We start from the raw sequence: 17,406 nt of genomic DNA on the forward strand, positions 1-17,406 counted from the left end.
ATTCCTTGACTCCCATCCCACTTTTTTGCCTCATTTCTTCTCACCTCTCACCGACAGCCTCACTCGGTTCTTTCTTGGAAAAGGCATGAGCAGGCGAGAGCTTGGCGGCGACGCATCCTTCACCGATGCGGGACACGGGGCCACAGTGCTTGGCGGTGGCGTGGCACCAGGCGGTGCGTCGGCGGCGTGGCACCGGCCCCCACGGCGGCGGCGCAGCACCGACCCTCATAGCGATGGCGTGGGCTGTGGTCGGCAGCGGCGGCGTGGCCTGTGGTCGGTGGCGGCGGTGCGGCACACGTCCGGCAGCTTCGTCCTCCTTCTCCATTAGCAGATTTGTGATTTGCCCAAGGTATACAAACCCTAACACAATGGATTTGCCCAAGATTTGTGATTTCCATTAGTAGATTTTTGTTGTTGCCTCCAGTAGTTCAACAAGTATGATGTGATTTATGCTTGAGACATGTTTGCTTCTGCATATGGTAAAAAATAAGCAAAGTCCAATGGGAATTTTTTCCCTACGCTGTAGCGCTAGTAAGTAGATGAGTGTTGTTGCAAGCCCCTGAGTACATGTATCTGTTTGCGCTAAGCCGCTGAATTCAGTTTGCCTGGATTTGTACTATCGCCATGCAAGGATGTACCCTTTGTATGATGATGTTCAGTCCAACATTTGTTTATGGATTCAGGCTATTCATTCATTTGTGCTCCTAGCCTCCTGTGGATGCTTAAGAAATATTTGCAATTTTTCTATTTGGTATATAGTTCTGGTAACATCCAAAGAAAAAGTTTTGGTTACAAGTATATGTTACTCATCATATTCAGTATGACATTGAAAAGAAAAAAAAATATAACGACAAATACCAACAAATTTATTAGTGACAAACAAAACACTCTCTATCAGTTATCAGACCGAAGTAGTATCCAGGTTAATGTAGTATGCGCTATGCCCACAGATTATTAACTATTTACCACTTTTTATCTACTGAATGGCAACACATCTGCTAGTCTGCCACAGTAGCAATGGCTCATTGGTATTGACTCTGGTGTTCCCAGATGTTAAGTTGCCTTATGTTTCTGATCTGTGTTTGAGCATGACATGACAATATTGTTTTTCTTTCTTTGATTGTTGCATTGTAGATGGATCAGAGAACCAAGGTTCTAATTTGTTCAGCTACTGCATATATGTTCTTGTTCATGGTGGCCACGGTTATTCAGTCTAGAAGAAGAAAAAGACGTGCCAGTAGAGTTGGTATTACTTATGCGCCAATTAAGGAAAGGGATAGAATTAGACAAGAATACCTAGACACTTGCATTTGGAAGGATGGTACAACTCGTGTAAACATGCTTAGACTTAATAGAGCATGTTTGTATCGATTTTGTAACCTTTTTAGAGATCGAGGGTTGCTTCAAGATACCACTCATATGTGTGTTGAGCAACAGGTGGCTATGTTTCTAAATACAGTAGGGCACAACCTTAGAAATAGGTTAGTTGGCACTAATTATAAAAGGTCAGGAGAAATAGTAAGCCGCTATTTCAACAATGTCCTTCATGCCATTGGAGAGCTACGAACAGAATTTATTAGGCCCCCATCATTGCAAACTCCGTCCAAAATTGTCGGAAACTATCGGTGGGATTCTTATTTTAAGGTGTGAGGTTTATCCCTACCTTTGTTTCACATTTAAATTATGTAACCTTGTGTTGGCCCCTAATTAATTTTTACTTTAATGAACATAAACTAGGATTGTATTGGAGCTATTGATGGTACACACGTAAGAGCATCTGTTCCTAAAGATTTGGAGCATTCATTTCGTGGTAGAAAGTCCTTTGCAACTCAAAATGTAATGGCAGCTGTAGATTTCGATCTACGTTTTACTTATGTCTTGGCTGGTTGGGAAGGCACAACACATGATGCTTTAGTTTTGCGAGATGCTTTAGAACGCCCTAATGGCCTTCGTGTTCCACAAGCTAACAAAAAAATCACTAACTTAATTTCGTTATGCCAATTTTTGATAACTTGAAATGTGACATCCTTTTCTACAATATGCTAGGCAAATTCTATCTTGTTGATGCCGGTTATGGAGCCAAACCGGGATTCTTGCCTCCTTTCCGTGGAGTTAGGTACCATTTGAATGAGTGGGGGAATAATCCGGTCCAAAATGAGAAGGAGTTATTCAACCTTAGGCACTCGTCTCTTTGTGTGACTGTAGAGCGTGCATTTGGTTCACTTAAGAGGAGATTCAAAATTCTTGATGATGCAACTCCATTCTTCCCTTTTCAAACTCAAGTAGATATTGTTGTAGCTTGCTGCATGGTCCATAATTTTGTCATAGCAGATGGGATTGATGAGTTCATCATTCAAGATTCGAATTGGCCAATGCAAACCCATGCTACATCGTATACTGGACAAGCAAGTGAGCATGCTGCAACCATTCAATTTAGACAAACATTTGCGGATCAGATGTGGGTAGACCGTCAAAACCATTATGCAAATTAATATATAGTATCTCTATGTATTTTTATGTATTTAGACAAACAATTGTGGATCAGCCGTGCTGAATTTAATTTGTATGGACATATGGCTTGCTGAAATGTATGTACGGCTCGCTGGAATTTGTATGACATATGCCTTGCTGAAATTTATTGGTTGAAACATGCAACTTGAGAAGTTATTTATTAATTGTTTCTGGCTCTATTTTCTTCCTTGCAAGGTGCGCAATTACACGATATAGTGACAGGTTCAATATATTTCTGCAGGCTAATAAGCACTGCTTTGTGTGCTTATCTGTGTGAATTAACAATATCGTTTCCTTTGCAAGCATTTGAATTACCGATATCACTTATCAGCTTATATACCGTTTCTTGACCTTGCTAGTTTTTGGAAGAGTTTTGTGTGGTTTCTGAGGAATTTGAAGGAACTTGTCTTAGATGCCAAGTGAGGCATTTGCCTACTCTGTGTAGAGCCAAGTTGTAGGTTTGGTGGCTGTATACTATGCTTATCTGAGCCCCTTGCTTTATGCATAGCACATATCCATGCAAACATATTTGGTAATGCAAAATTACTTTCGGCTTGCCCCATTGTGAAGTTGAGCTTTTGTTGGGTTGTGCCTTTTTGAATTACCCTTTGTTTTTTCTTAAAGCATTGGTTGGAACACATGTTGCATGACAGTGTGAGATATTGATGGTAGTTTGAATCTGGCAGGTATTTGTCCATGAAAATAAGCTTTTTCTTAGCCACAATTTTTGTGGCATTTGTGTTTCCTGGTTTTTTGTATATAATAGCTTCTTCCTAGTTTTTTTCTTAGCTAGAAACAATTAATAAATAACTTCTCAAGTGGCATTTGTGTTTCCTGGTTTTGTATATGATAGGTCATGGCAGACCTAAACGAGGAAGTTGGGGGAACAAATGGACATGCTGTATGGACAGCACCAGAGACCGCTTTTATGCTGACTCACCTAGCCAATCTGGTGGCTAGTGGCACAAAGACATGTTCTGGCTTTAAGAAAGTCCATTTGAACACTTGTGCTAAAGCTGTCAATGAAAAGTTTAGGACCATGAAGACTCGAGAGCAAGTTAAAAATCATTTGAAGACACAACAAAGGAAGTTTGCAAAGATGACCAAGCTTAGAAAAGTGAGTGCTACTGGTTGGGATGATGACAACTCCATTATCACTCTTGATGAGGAGCACTACAATGACTATGTTAAGGTATAATTGCAAAAAAATTAACCAGCATGTTAAGTTTTAATTGTTTGCTTCTAACTAAACTTCCATTTATCCATTGTAGGATCACAAGGCTGACGCTGAATTCTTGAACAGGCGCCTTCCAAACTATGGTAAAATGCGGACAATCTTTGGAAATAGTATGGCAACAGGAAAGTTTGCCAAGGACTCAAATTCTGCATTAGGTATTGAAGAAGCTAACACTAAAAATGAAGACCTGAATGCAAATACTGTGAGTGAGTCGAATGCAAATAGTGAGAGTGAGGCCACTCCCTCTCCTTCTAATCAAGCGGCTACCTCATCAGCAAGCAAGCCAAAGAAAGCTAGGATTGGTGGGGATGAAGAGGATGGGTTGATTGCTGTAATCAGTCGTGTTGGTGACAGACTTGCTGAAGCTATAGAGAAGGCCTATGCTGCACCCCCACCACAGCCCACCAATGATTTACTAGATGATCTATTCAACATGTTGATTAACCTTCCAGGTTTCGATGCCGCCCAGTTAAATCTATACTACCAGTATTTAGTGGCCAACAAAGACATGGGACGCACATTCTACAACCTTCCTTTTGACCACAAGTTGATGTGGGTGGCTATGTTTGTCTTTGAGAGGTTCTCAGGATAGTGAAATAGGGGCTTCAATGGTTCTTTTGCTTGCAAGGTTCTTAGGACAGTGAAATAGGGAATTCAATGCTTCTTTTGCTTGCACCACATGAGACAATTAGCTGTGGTTAACTAATTTCAAGGCTCGAACTATATATTGTGATTAGCCTTGAATTTACTATCATGTGTTTGTATATTATGTGGTAGGTTAAAACTTATACTATTTGTAAGGCTTAGAACTGTTATGTATAAGCCTTGAACTTCTATTGTGTCCAAGAACTTGGCATGACCTGTAGTTAGGGATGAAAACGGATCGGATACGGACGGATATCACCGATATTACATTTATTTTCATATTTCTGTCCGGATTCGGATTCGAATACCACTACCGGAAACCGGCGATTTGCCGAGTGCCGAGGCTTTGCCGAGTGTATTTTATCGGGCACTCGGCAAATACCGTGTTTGCCGAGTGCCAAATAAAATACACTCAGCAAACAAAAACACACGGCAAAATACGTCTTTGCCGAGTGTTTTTTTCTGGCACTCGGCAAAGAAGCTTTTTGCCGTGTGCATTTTTTTTGCCCTCGGCAAATCATTTTTTCGAAGCAATTTTTGAGGCCCTAAATGAATTCAAATGAAAAACTTTTCAACTACAAAGTTGTATAACTTCTCAAGATCTACAAAGTTTATTTTGGTCATTTCTTCATTTGATAAAGCGACAATAACGTTGTTCATAAAATCTACATATCTCATATCTCTCATATTAATTTCATGAAAGTAGAAGATACATATATAAGATTTGTGAACAATGTTACTACCACTACGTCGGATGAACAAATGACCAAAATAAACTTTATAGATCTTGATAAGTTATGAAATTTTGTAGTTGGCAACATTTTGATTTGAAATCATCTGGTCATGCAAAAACGACGTTTGAATTTGAAAATTTTAAAATTTGAATTTTTCAAACGACCTCGGATGAAAAAACTTCCTAAATGAAAATTGTAGATCTCCAAAAGTTATGAAACTATGTAGTTGACAACTTTTTGATTTGAAATCATCTTATCATGCAAAACTATGTTTGAATCTCTCAAATTTAAAATTCAAATTTTTCAAACGACCTCGGATGGAAAAACTTACTAAATGAAAATTGTAGATCTCAAAAAGTTATGAAACTTTGTAGTTGACCACTTTTTGATTTGAATTCATTTAGGGCCTCAAACAAGCAATTTACTCTTAGTTTGCCGAGTGCCTTTTTTCTAGCACTCGGCAAAGCCGTATTTTGCCGAGTGCCTATATTTTGGCACTCGGCAAAGAGGTATTTTGCCGTGTGCATTTTTTTGCCCTCGGCAAATCAGTTTTTCGAATGAATTTTTGAGGCCCTAAATGAATTCAAATGAAAAACTTTTCAACTACAAAGTTGTATAACTTCTCAAGATCTACAAAGTTTATTTTGGTCATTTCTTCATTTGACAAAGCGACAATAACGTTGTTCATAAAATATACATCTCTCATATTAATTTCATGAAAATAGAAGAGAGATATATATGATTTGTGAACAATGTTACTACCACTATGTCGGATGAACAAATGACCAAAATAAACTTTGTAGATCTTGAGAAGTTATGAAATTTTGTAGTTGGCAACATTTTGATTTGAAATCATTTTTCATGCAAAAACGACGTTTGAATTTGAAAATTTTAAAATTTGAATTTTTCAAACGACCTCGGATGAAAAAACTTCCTAAATGAAAATTGTAGATCTCCAAAAGTTATGAAACTATGTAGTTGACAACTTTTTGATTTGAAATCATCTTATCATGCAAAACTACGTTTGAATCTCTCAAATTTAAAATTCAAATTTTTCAAACGACCTCGGATGGAAAAACTTACTAAATGAAAATTGTAGATCTAAAAAAGTTATGAAACTTTGTAGTTGATCACTTTTTGATTTGAATTCATTTAGGGTCTCAAATAAGCAATTTACACTCGGTTTAGTATAATATATTGGGAACTAAAACGGAATCTAGACACAAGTGACAGTGTAGTGTAGTGGTAGAGGAGGTTTGTGCGCAGCGGGAGGTCTTGGGTTCGAATCCCGTCGGCCGCGTAGCCGTGAAATTTACGCGAAAAAAGCCGGAGATGGATGGGCGCTGACCGGTGGGGGCCTCCACCAATTAAAAAAAAATTTCATTTTTTTTGGGTAAAAATTCCCATTTTTTCGGCTTTTTTCGGTTCCAACTTTGCCGAGTGTCGGCACTCGGCAAAGGCTTTGCCGAGTGCCCGACAAAAGACACTCGGCAAAGACGTCTTTGCCGACTCTTTTTTTGCCGAGTGCAGCACTCGGCAAAGCCTTTGCCGAGTGCAAATTGGGCTTTGCCGAGTGCCCCTGGCACTCGGCAAATTCACTGAGTCCAGTAGTGTACGGATAGTGTCAACTATGTCGGATAGGATACGATTGGATATCGACATCATAAATATGCGATTTGAGTATTTGGATACAGATACGGTATCGGATGTTGGATATCCGGACTCGGATACGGACAGATCTCAACCCCTCTAAACGGATTCGATTTCGAATACGGTCGAAAAATATCCGTACCGTTTTCATCCCTACCTGTAGTCTTGGCACTTGCTAATATATGTGAGTTAAGACCTTTATGGCAAACTGTGCACTTGAATGTTACATATGTATTTATCTTTTTTAGATATATTTGTGGTGATTTTAGATGGCAATGTCTTTTTTTAGATATATCTGTGCTGATTTCAGATGGCAATACATGTGCGTGATGCTAAGAGATAATTTAATTTTGAATTAGTCAATGCAATGGTGAGACAGTAGTTACGGAATGCAATAGCAATGATAAGCCATTCTATTTATTAACAGTATGTCCTCAATATAAAAGGTGGTAAGTATAGCTACATTATGAGGGAGGTGATCATATGGAGATATCCTATCTCTATCCCTTCATCCAAATATAAGACAGGATCACTCCGTCTCACTTTATCCTCCCAACCAAACAGAAAACAGGGATCATCCTATTCCACTAACCAAACAGAAATAGGAACCATCCTATTCCAGAAAACAGAGTCAGGACCATCCTATTCCATTTCGCCTCTCAACCAAATGCTACCTAAACATGTCACTTGGAACCTTGAAGTACCCGACGAGCTGCTGTAAATACTCAGGAAGCAGCACCTGCCACATCTTTGCTTGATCGGTTGTACTTCATGTGGCTCTTCACAAGTTGGCCAGAAGCAAGGGCTGCCATGAGAGACGGCTCGCCAGCGAGCACACTGCCAGCGACGATGGTAGCCAGAAGCTTAGCATTTTCCCAGTTGAGTCACGATTCGGACCCTTGACACCAAGCAGGTTCAGACATGCGGCCTGTGAAGCAAGACAAGTGCCACCCCCAATAGTGCCTACCTGAGAATGGACAGATTACGAAGACAAATTAGTGTCACAAAATACCGCATTCAATCAAATCACAGATATAAAAGCACGAGGAATAAGTAAATGATCTGGAAGGATAATGGGGCTATTGATTTTATAATTCCAACAAAACTTGATAGTACTAACCATAAGCCTGTAACCTTACACAGCACAAAAATCGTAGTACCTCAATGGAAGGTATGGTCACAGAGATGTGAAGATCACCTCCATCATTCACTGCCTCCATCATGGTGAGGCACTGTGAGCTTTCAACATTTTGGGCAGGATCCTGCCCCGTAGCAATGAACAGGGCAGTTACGATATTGCTTGCATGAGCATTGGAACCTCCGAGAGCTCCGGCTACAGCTGATCCAGCGAGATTTTTTACAATGTTAAGCTCGACAAGTTTTTGCACAGTGGTCTTAAGAACACTCTGCACAACTCCCCCTTTGATTATGGCCTTACAAACAACAGATTTCCCACGACCTTCTATCCAGTTTACGGCTGCAGGCTTCTTGTCTGAACAATAGTTACCTGGCATTAAAAAAAAAAGTCAACGTGCATACCATGACTGGGGAGGGGGGAATGCTGATGGTCGCTTCTTTTTCGAACAATAATGCTAATAATAGATCATGATTATTACAAAGAATTTGTTCTGTGTCAAATTGAAACCAGCCAGTAAACTCACTACTCACTGCTGTTTTTATAAGAAAAGCAGCTTCTATTTATGCTTGAGCTTGAGAGTGATAAAACAATATAGATAGCAACATGAAGATTCCAGATTCAGCATAATCTGATACAGAGACATACTTTTCTCAGGTTACAGTTGCAATGATGAGTAAGAAAAAGTGGCGATGGTAGCTGAAGATGCTCAGCCTCAGAACAAGTTTGCTCGGGGGCAGATGCAATGTAGCAAACCATGCATTGTGAGAAGAGCAGCTTGTATTCTACACATTGAGCTCTTGAGTATGCAGAGCAAAATGAAAACTTATCAAACAATCTGGTACACACACTTTCCTTGGGTAACACTGGCACAGAACCAATAAAAAGTATGCATTTTCCATGCCTCAGTCAACAGTTCCTTCCGCAATTCATGTGTAAAATTACTAGCAAGTAAAGAGTTCAAACTTACACTGTGTTTAATTGTCTGATATTTTTTTTCTCGAACAGTTGTCTGATAAAATAACATGCAAGTTTTATTGAAAGAGTGCAAAACTAGCAATTCTTTGCTATAACAGAACAGAAGGGAAGAAACAAACCAGATAGGCTGATGGTATCCATGTCGGGGAAATCAGTTTGCAGGTAGCCCAAGACATTCTCAACACCTTTTGACACCATATTCATTCCCATAGCATCTCCAGTACTACTAGTGAACCTCATGTAAAGGTTCCTACCTGCTAGTGCACACTGAATACCCTGAAGCTTCCCAAATCTGCTGGACATGTGGACATGAAAAAAATTACATGTCACCTCTAACAGATAAAACAGATAGCATTTTCTATGAATTGTATTGATTTTATTAAGAAAACAATCACTGAGACATAAAATTACAAAGATACAAAACAAGTGTGCACAATTAAAGAAGAAACTAATCGTCTCCTGTTTCTTTCTGAAAAAAAACTGACCAAGAAATGTGTCCCTCATACAAGCATGCATATGATACATGTCTAACTGGAAGTCCGGAATGAAAATTAGTTTGATGAGATATGCAATACTACTAACAGGGGAATAACAGCAGCTAGTCTTGTAAAGGAAGTACCAAACCAGCAAATGCCATATAGGAACAACCGCGTTATCCAAACAGGTTGTCTGCCAATCGCTACGGCCACAAATGATATTGTAACAAGTCTCAAATGCACCCGAATTTTTTATTTTTTAGCCCTTTTTTGAAAAATTTTCATAAATATGGCCCTGGAGGAAAGATTTCAAAATCTGGACCCTTAGCTTGGCGCCATCGTTGCTAGAGCCGAGCTTACACGTCTCGGCGCCATCGTCTCTGGCACTGAGATCTTGGGCTCGAAGTAGACGTGGCGGTGACATGGCAGGCATCTCGGCGCCAGTAACCCTGACGCCGAGCTCGGCGCCGTAGATCTTGGCGCCGAGCTCGGCGCCAGAGTTCCTGGGGCCGAGCCTTTCTTACATATGAGCCCTAATCCTTTCTCTCTTCCTCTCCCTCTCTCTCTCGCACCTCCCTCGCCCGAGCAGCGCACCGTCGCCGCCGCCAGTGCCCTCTACCGCCCCCGATCACCCTCGTCCACGCGGCCTCGCCCTCGCCCGGGCCCGCGCCACGCCGCACCCCGCGCCAGCGCCGGCCGCCCGCGCCACACCGGTCTCCTTGCCCGCGCCCGCGCCCGGCTGCCCGCGCCCGCCCCATGGCCGGCCGACCACGCCACGCCGCCACCGCGGCCGCACCGCGCGCCGCGGCCTTGCGCCCTTGCCGCGTCCTCACCTCACCCGGGCCGCGCCGCCACCGCTACCGCGCCGTGCCATCGTCTGTCCCTGCGCCCTAGCCTCCCCATCGCCTCGGCCAATGTGCGGCCCGCGCCCGCGGTCGCCTTGGCCGCTCGGTGCTGTGACCATGTCGCCCGCACCCCACCGGCGGCCTCGACCATGCTCGCTATGCTGCCCGCGCCCGTCGAGCCGACCTCGCCGTGCGCCACCGCCATCGTCGGTCGCGCCCCTGCCAGCCCCGACACCTACAGCGCCCGGCCGTGCCATCGCCGGCCTAACACACGCCCGGCGTCCGCTGCGACTCCATCGACGTCCGCGACTCCGTCGTCGTCGGACAGGTAAAAATTATGAATTTGCAATGTGCGTACTTGGTTTTGATTGTAGTGTAGTAGTTTTGATATTTGTTATTTACTAGTTAATGTGATGACTCAGGTAGTTGATTTAGTTTGTGATCTAGTGAGATAGATATGTAGATAGATAGAAACATAGATACATAGATACATAGATATAGTTAGATAGCTACTTAGATAGGTAGTTACATATTTAGTTAATTAAATAAGATCTAGCTATTTAGTTAGTATACTGTATCTATGTATATAGTTATTATCTTATTTACTTAGTTTGTACTTAGAAAGTACTTGTTAGGTACTATCTATCGTCTAATTTTGACTAAAGGGCATGTGTTTCGTTATGTGTTTGAACTAGATGGACAACCTAGTAACCATATATCATGGAGGCACCGTTTAATACGATCGCTATGGATATGTTGAGTTTATTGACATGCAAAGTGTCGGTGTTTCGAATAAACACCAACTAGTAAATTTGTATTTGTTGCATGTTAGGCCCGAATGGTGTGCTAAAAGACACAAGGTTTATACTGGTTCGGGCAGAATGTCCCTACGTCCAGGTTGTTGCTGCTGCTCGTGTTATTAGCACTGAAAGGTTCGTAGTAGGGGGTACAAATGATCGAAAGAGGCATAGGTCCTAAGTCTCTGATAGAAAAGTCGAGCGAGTACTGAGAGCTCGGTTGCTACTCAGCTGTGTGCTATGTGGTGTGTGGTGTGTAGGATTGATCCGTCCCCTTAGTGGGGTGCCTTGCCCTCCCTTTTATAGACCAAGGGGGAGCAGGGATTATAGATGGGAGATAGAGGAAAAACCAGAGGTATAGAAGGTCCTTCGAAGGTGCCGGGTCTTCCTTTTCCCTTGAGCCTACCCTGCTGACATGGCAGACGGTGCTAGGGATAGCATGTTCATTGATCCTAATAGGGCCATGCTTTGGCTTTGTTCAGCAAGTGGTCATGTCCCATCCTACTCCGGCAGACGGTGCGGCGTGCCAGGGTGCCGAGCCGTGACCCTACGGGGAGCAGACGGGGTAGTGACTATACGTCCGTTACTGTAGGTGATGTGAGTTCCCTTCTGGGTCATAGTGGTTGTCATATGCTTATGTTAGGATCCGCGTCCGAGGACTGATGGCGGCGCCCACAACACTGTAAGACAAAAGTTGGCTCCTACGACACTGTTCGGGCTCTGTCATGCCTGGAAGGGCTTAAAGCGCCTGTCCTATCGTATCCTAACAGTACTTTCCCGTAGTCATGTAGGGTATAGTCCTCAGTACTGCGGTTGACTCAAGTGTCCTGTCTTACCCTGTGCTCATCATTATGAAGGAGCAGGGTGCAGTCGTTGAACGAGGCAGAGCCAGCTCTGGGACGTCAAGCGAGGCGGAGCCTGCCCTCGGACGTCGGGTGAGGCAGAGCCAGCTCTCGAACGTCGGGCGAGGCGGAGCTCGCCCTCGGTCGTCGAGCGAGGCAGAGCTAGCCCTCAGCCATCGGGCGACGTGGAGTCTATCCCTAGACATCAGGCGAGGCAGAGTCCAGCCCTTGGGGGTCAGGCGAGGCGGAGCCAACCCTCTAGGGCTGGGCAAGGCGTAGCCAACCTTCGGTCATATGAGCAAGAAGTGTAGTTGCGTTCTTGTCTGTTCGAAAGCATCAACGTTTGATGGTTATTAGATCCACCTCTTTGGGTACCCTAGTATTTGGTCGCTGACAGTAGCCCCCGAGCCCTAGGTGATTTGGATAGAATCACCTGGGGGTGATTTGGATAGAATAGGGTGCACACGAGCGCACCCGACGAGCGTAGCCCCCGAGCCCCTGAGTGATTCAGATAGAATCGCTCGGGGGGTATTTCGATTCGCTAGAGGGTGCGCATGAGCGCACCCATCGGGTGTAGCCCCCGAGCCCTCAGGTGATTCGGATAGAATCACTTGGGGGGTAATTCGAACCCTTCGTGGGTATGGCTGTGAGATTTGGTGTTTTAATAACTGGATAGTTTAAAGGGAACCCTGGTATCCTATTCGCGTGGATTCATCCAAGATTAGACCGGTTGAGACTTGATTGCGGATCGAGATTCCCTTGAGGCTCATGCGCCTGAGTTTTGGCCGCTCGTGGGCCCATCCTTCGTTGGGATGCCATCAAAAGCATTGGGCCAGCCCTCGAAGTCCTGGGCCCAGGCGGGCCGGAGAAACACTTTTTGACCTGTATCCCTTCTGTGGGAAAAGAGTCCTGGTCTGTACGGGTAGGCGAAACATCCGATGCGACTTTGGTGGGAAAGGATAGGGATTAGGGGCGTATATCCCGCATGGTGACATGGTGGTGAATCATGGCAGGTGCGAAGATCCAGGCAGATGGTTGCCTTCCTCGCATCCATCACCCCTATAAAACCAAAGGGTTCGCCCCCAGGGTTTTGTACATTACCTCCTTGCCTTTGCATCTACAACCTCCGCCGCCAATTGCCTGAGCCTTCTACACCCGTAGCGCAGCCGCCATCAAGCTCGCATCCATCCACCCCAATCATCCAATGGAGCCATGGTGCAGATCTGATATTACCCTCCAACGGCTAGAGGGCCTTGTTCGCCGTGACCTTCTTTGCACACGGACCGTCGCCGAGAAGTGGCGATTGCCCAGCAATGAGGACGTGTCACCGCCGCCCGATGGCTATGTCATGTCCTTCGCTCACTTTCACGAGTAGGGATTCGCCACCCCCGCCCACAAGTTCCTTCAGGGGTGGCTGAACTACTACAATGTGGAGCTATAGCACCTCACTCCTAATGGGATCCAGCACATTGTGGTGTTCATTGCCCTGTGCGAGGGGTTCTTGGGGATCAGTCCCCACTTTGACCTATGGCAGCATTTCTTCACCGTCACCCTCCTGAAGAAGTGGGAGAAGAGGCAGGAGCTGAGCATGCCGATAGGATGCGCCGGCATTTAGCTCTGCAACAACCGGGTCAATGAATACCTATCGATGCATCTGTCAACCTCCAACAAGGGGTGGCATTTGCATTGGTTCTATGTCAAGAATGATGCAGCCACCCCCTTGCCAGCATTCACCTGATACCTCATCGAAGAGGCCCCAGAATCGTGGAGGAAGTGGGGATCCCGGATAAAGACAAGAAGAAAATCTAGGACCATCCCACCGCCATCCAAATTCTGAAGGAGAGGGGCGTGAAGGGGTCGAGGATCATTGGCGCCTACCATACACGGAGGGTGGCGCCGCTGATGAGTCATGCGCTTCCCCTATACCTGATGGCGCCCGGAGCATCACTCGATGGGACGGCGCTTGCCAATGGAGCGCTCCCCCCTCCAAAGTGGTGCAGCGCATCAAGGAGGCGATGGAGCCTTCGCAGGATGATGCCGACGTCGCTCTTGATTTTGTGTATCAGGTGCCAGGGCACCCCCCCCTAATGCAGCTGGAACCAGGGTACATTGACTTCGTAAGTTCTCTTTCCCCATGCCTCCTTTTTAATTGAGCTCCTGACTCCTTGATGCTAAGATTGAGATAGCAGGACCAGCCGAAGAGGCTCATCCTTATGGACCATGCGGCTCCACTGCCGAAGGACCCATTCGTGGTGGTGGCGAATCACACCACGGCCGAGTGGCAGAAGAAGACGAAGGAGGTCGAGAGGAAAAAGAAGTAGAAACTGTAGGCATAGGAGCGAGGAGAGGAGACAGACAGTGATGATGACCATGACGACAACGATGAGGAAGATGATAAGGTAGTTGTAGACACCGAGTGGGGTGACCTAGGAAGTGAGGACGCGCTGATAGGTACCCACTCATCAATGTAGGGACCCTTCCCATTCCATGCAAGGGAAAGTGTGGCCATGAGGCTAAAGGAGGCGGGCTAGACCGTCGGCCCGTCCTTAGAACCACCAGGGGTGGGCGGATCTGCCACCGCGCCTGAGGTGCTAGCGAGGGGGAGTGGCCCTACCCGCCGTGCCTTAGGAATCAGCGAGGGCGGGTAGATCTGTCACCGCTCCCAAGGTGCTAGCAGGAGCAGGCGGACCCATCACCATGCCCCAAGAGCCGGTGGGGATAGGTGGATCCACCGCTGTGCTCGAGGTGTCAAGAGAGGGGAGTGGTGAAAGCTCTAGTTTGGTTTTGGTGAATTGATGAAACCCTAAGTGCTAACCTAGTTTATCAAGTGATCATGACATAGGTAGCACATTCCAAGTGGCAACGCAAATGAAGATCATGACATGATGATGGCGATGCCATGGTGATGATCAAGCACTTGGACTTGAAAAGAAGAAAGAGAAAAACAAAAGGCTCAAGGCAAAGGGATAAATGGTAGGAGTCATTTTATTTTGGTGATCGAGACACTTAGTGAGTATGATCACATTTAGGATCGATAGCCATACTATTAAGAGGGGTGAAACTCATATCGAAATACGGTTATCAAAGTGCCACTAGATGTTCTAACTCATTGCATATGCATTTAGGATCTAGTGAAGTACTAACACCCTTGAAAAATGTTTGTGAAAATATGCTAACACACATGTGCATAAGGTGAAAATATGCTAACTCGGGTGAACGTGGTCACTGTAAGTGACCGGACGCTGGTCTCTGAAGGACCAGCATGTCCGGTCAGTAGCAGCAGAAGAAGCGCAGCGTCGGTCGTCGACCGGACGCTGGCGTTGAAATGATCAGACGCTGGCTAGTTGAGTCCGGTCACACTGACATGGTCATGCACAGGGGAAACGCCAAGTGACCGGACGCTGGTTGAGTCCAGTCAAGCATGACCAAACATGTCTGGTCATGAAAAGTCATCTCTGGATGCTTACTGGAAACGAGCGGACACTGGGGTTCAGCGTCTAGTCACTTTGAGCTACAGCGTCTGGTCATCACTTGACCGTTGAGATCAGGTGATCAATATTTGAAGAGAGGGGACATGTGGCATGCATCGCGTGACCAGACGCTAAGGTCCAGCATCTAGTCAATATGACCGGAGCGTCCGGTCACCCCGTGTTGTGCCCAGTGAAGGGGTACAACGGCTCTATTTCGTGGGGGCTTCTATTTAAGCTCCATAGCTGGCTCAAGCTCACTCTCTTGGCCATTTACATTGACATAGCAACCTTGTGAGCTTAGCCAAAGCCCTCCTACTCATCTCCATCATTGATTCATCATCTTTGTGAGATTGGGAGAGAATCCAAGTGCATTGCTTGAGTGTTTGCATCTAGAGGCACTTGGTGTTCGTGTTTCGCTGTGGGATTCACTTATTACTCTTGGTGGTTGCCGCCACCTAGATGGCTTGGAGCAGCGAGGATCGTCGAATGGAGGGTGGTGATTGTCTTTAGCTCCGATCATGGTGATTGTGAGGGGTTCTTGACCTTTCCCCGGCGGAGAGCCAAAAGGTACTCTAGTGGATTGCTCGTGGCTTGTGTGATCCTCATCTTGTGTTAGTTGTGTGGCACCCTATTGAGGGTTTGGTGTGTGATGCCAATTAGCGCGTGAACCTCCAAGTGAGTGAATCACCACAACGAGGAGTAGCTTGCCGGCTAGCAAGTGAACCTCGGTAAAAAATCATCGTCTTCATCATTTGATTCTGAGGTGATTGGTCTTCATTGACATTCATTCTTGTGATTGATTGACTCCTTCCTCGACATGACGGTATAAACAAATTGCTCACTCTCTTTACATTACCGCAAACTAGTTGTCAAGCTCTTTAGTGTAGCTAGTTGTGAGAGCTTGTTAGTTTGGTTAGTGTGACTCTTTAGTTAGCCTTTGAGAGCACGCTAACTTAGTGTAGTGATATAGTTATTGTGTGGATAGAAACTACATAAACTAGAATTGTGGTAGGTGGCTTGCATTTTTAGTAGGCTAGCGCAACACTCGCTTCGCCTCATAATTGTCTAACCGGTTTGTTAAGTGTTGTTGTAGAAATTTTTAAATAGGCTATTCACCCCCCCTCTAGCCATTAGGACCTTTCAAGTGGCTCCATCGTCGTGCCCCCAGATACAAGGGAGGTGAGCCCCTCGGCCTGAGAGCAGGGGACAGGCTCAAAATGGTCCCGCCCTGGCAAGGTGGAGTAGGGAACTAGGGGTTCATCCCCCAAACGTCTCCACCGCCCAACAGCGCCAATGTAAGTTGCTGACTCCTCTGTTATCTCTATTTTTTTCTATTTTTCATAGTGACTCACGCCTTTTGTTTCTTCTACGACATTAGGAGATGGGTCAGACGGGGCACTTCTTTGGCGTTGGCGCCTAAGAAGACCGTCGCCCTTTAGGCAAGGCGGGGGCCACTGCCTAACGTCACTCCCATTTTAGGCAAGAGCGGAGCCGGTGTCATAGCCTCATCGGTCGGTCTAGCATCGCTTGCAGTGGTGCCCATGCCCTTGGCAGGTCAAGCGGTCGTTGAGGCTGAGAGGGCAACCTCGAAGGTTGCTGTGTAACCGGCAACGGAAGTGATTCCGCTGCCGATGTCGGAGCAGGCAGAGCTATCGGCCGCACCCGTTGCATCAACCATGGTGGGCATGGCGTAGCCGGACGAGGTCCCACCAACGGAGGTAGAGATAATGGTGGCTACGATGGATGGGTCATAGCCAGAAGCTATGGTGGTGGCGCTCAAGGCAGCGACGTGTCCCGTGCTACCGGTAGCCCCAGAGACGACATCCGCCATGGGTAGGACGGAGGGGGTCATGGCCAAGGGACCCTCGGACACCATGGTGGTTGCCAAGGAGACCGACATAGAGTTGTCCCTAGTCCTGACATTAGGGGGCTGCCACCCACCCACATGGGATGAGTCCCCGCTCCGGTGGGTGAGTCTGTGGGACCCGTCATCGGAACTCTTTACCCTCGATGATGTCACCGAGGGCATGGAGCGGGAGAATCTCAACGAGGGGTTCACAGTCATGCTGGAAGCTCTGAACTAGGC

General features: G+C 45.8%; 2 protein-coding genes and 1 pseudogene across 2 annotated transcripts; 2 read left to right on the forward strand and 1 right to left on the reverse strand.

Moving 5' to 3' along the window:
- Positions 1 to 1,134: 1,134 nt before the first annotated feature.
- Positions 1,135 to 2,492, forward strand: LOC136464323 (protein ALP1-like). Its single transcript, XM_066463283.1, has 3 exons — positions 1,135 to 1,644; positions 1,738 to 1,961; positions 2,045 to 2,492. The coding sequence occupies exons 1-3, from the start codon at positions 1,135 to 1,137 to the stop codon at positions 2,490 to 2,492; spliced, it is 1,182 nt and encodes a 393-aa protein (XP_066319380.1).
- Positions 2,493 to 3,367: 875 nt separating this feature from the next.
- LOC136466085 (uncharacterized) lies at positions 3,368 to 4,340 on the forward strand. Its single transcript, XM_066464567.1, has 2 exons — positions 3,368 to 3,703; positions 3,783 to 4,340. Exons 1-2 carry the CDS (start codon positions 3,368 to 3,370, stop codon positions 4,338 to 4,340), a joined length of 894 nt encoding a protein of 297 aa, XP_066320664.1.
- Positions 4,341 to 7,468: 3,128 nt separating this feature from the next.
- On the reverse strand, positions 7,469 to 9,184 carry LOC136464325 (3-hydroxy-3-methylglutaryl-coenzyme A reductase 1-like; annotated as a pseudogene).
- Between the last annotated feature and the right edge of the window lie 8,222 nt (positions 9,185 to 17,406).

This window comes from Miscanthus floridulus, chromosome 7 (genome assembly GCF_019320115.1).
Source record: "Miscanthus floridulus cultivar M001 chromosome 7, ASM1932011v1, whole genome shotgun sequence".
Lineage (NCBI taxonomy): Eukaryota > Viridiplantae > Streptophyta > Magnoliopsida > Poales > Poaceae > Miscanthus > Miscanthus floridulus.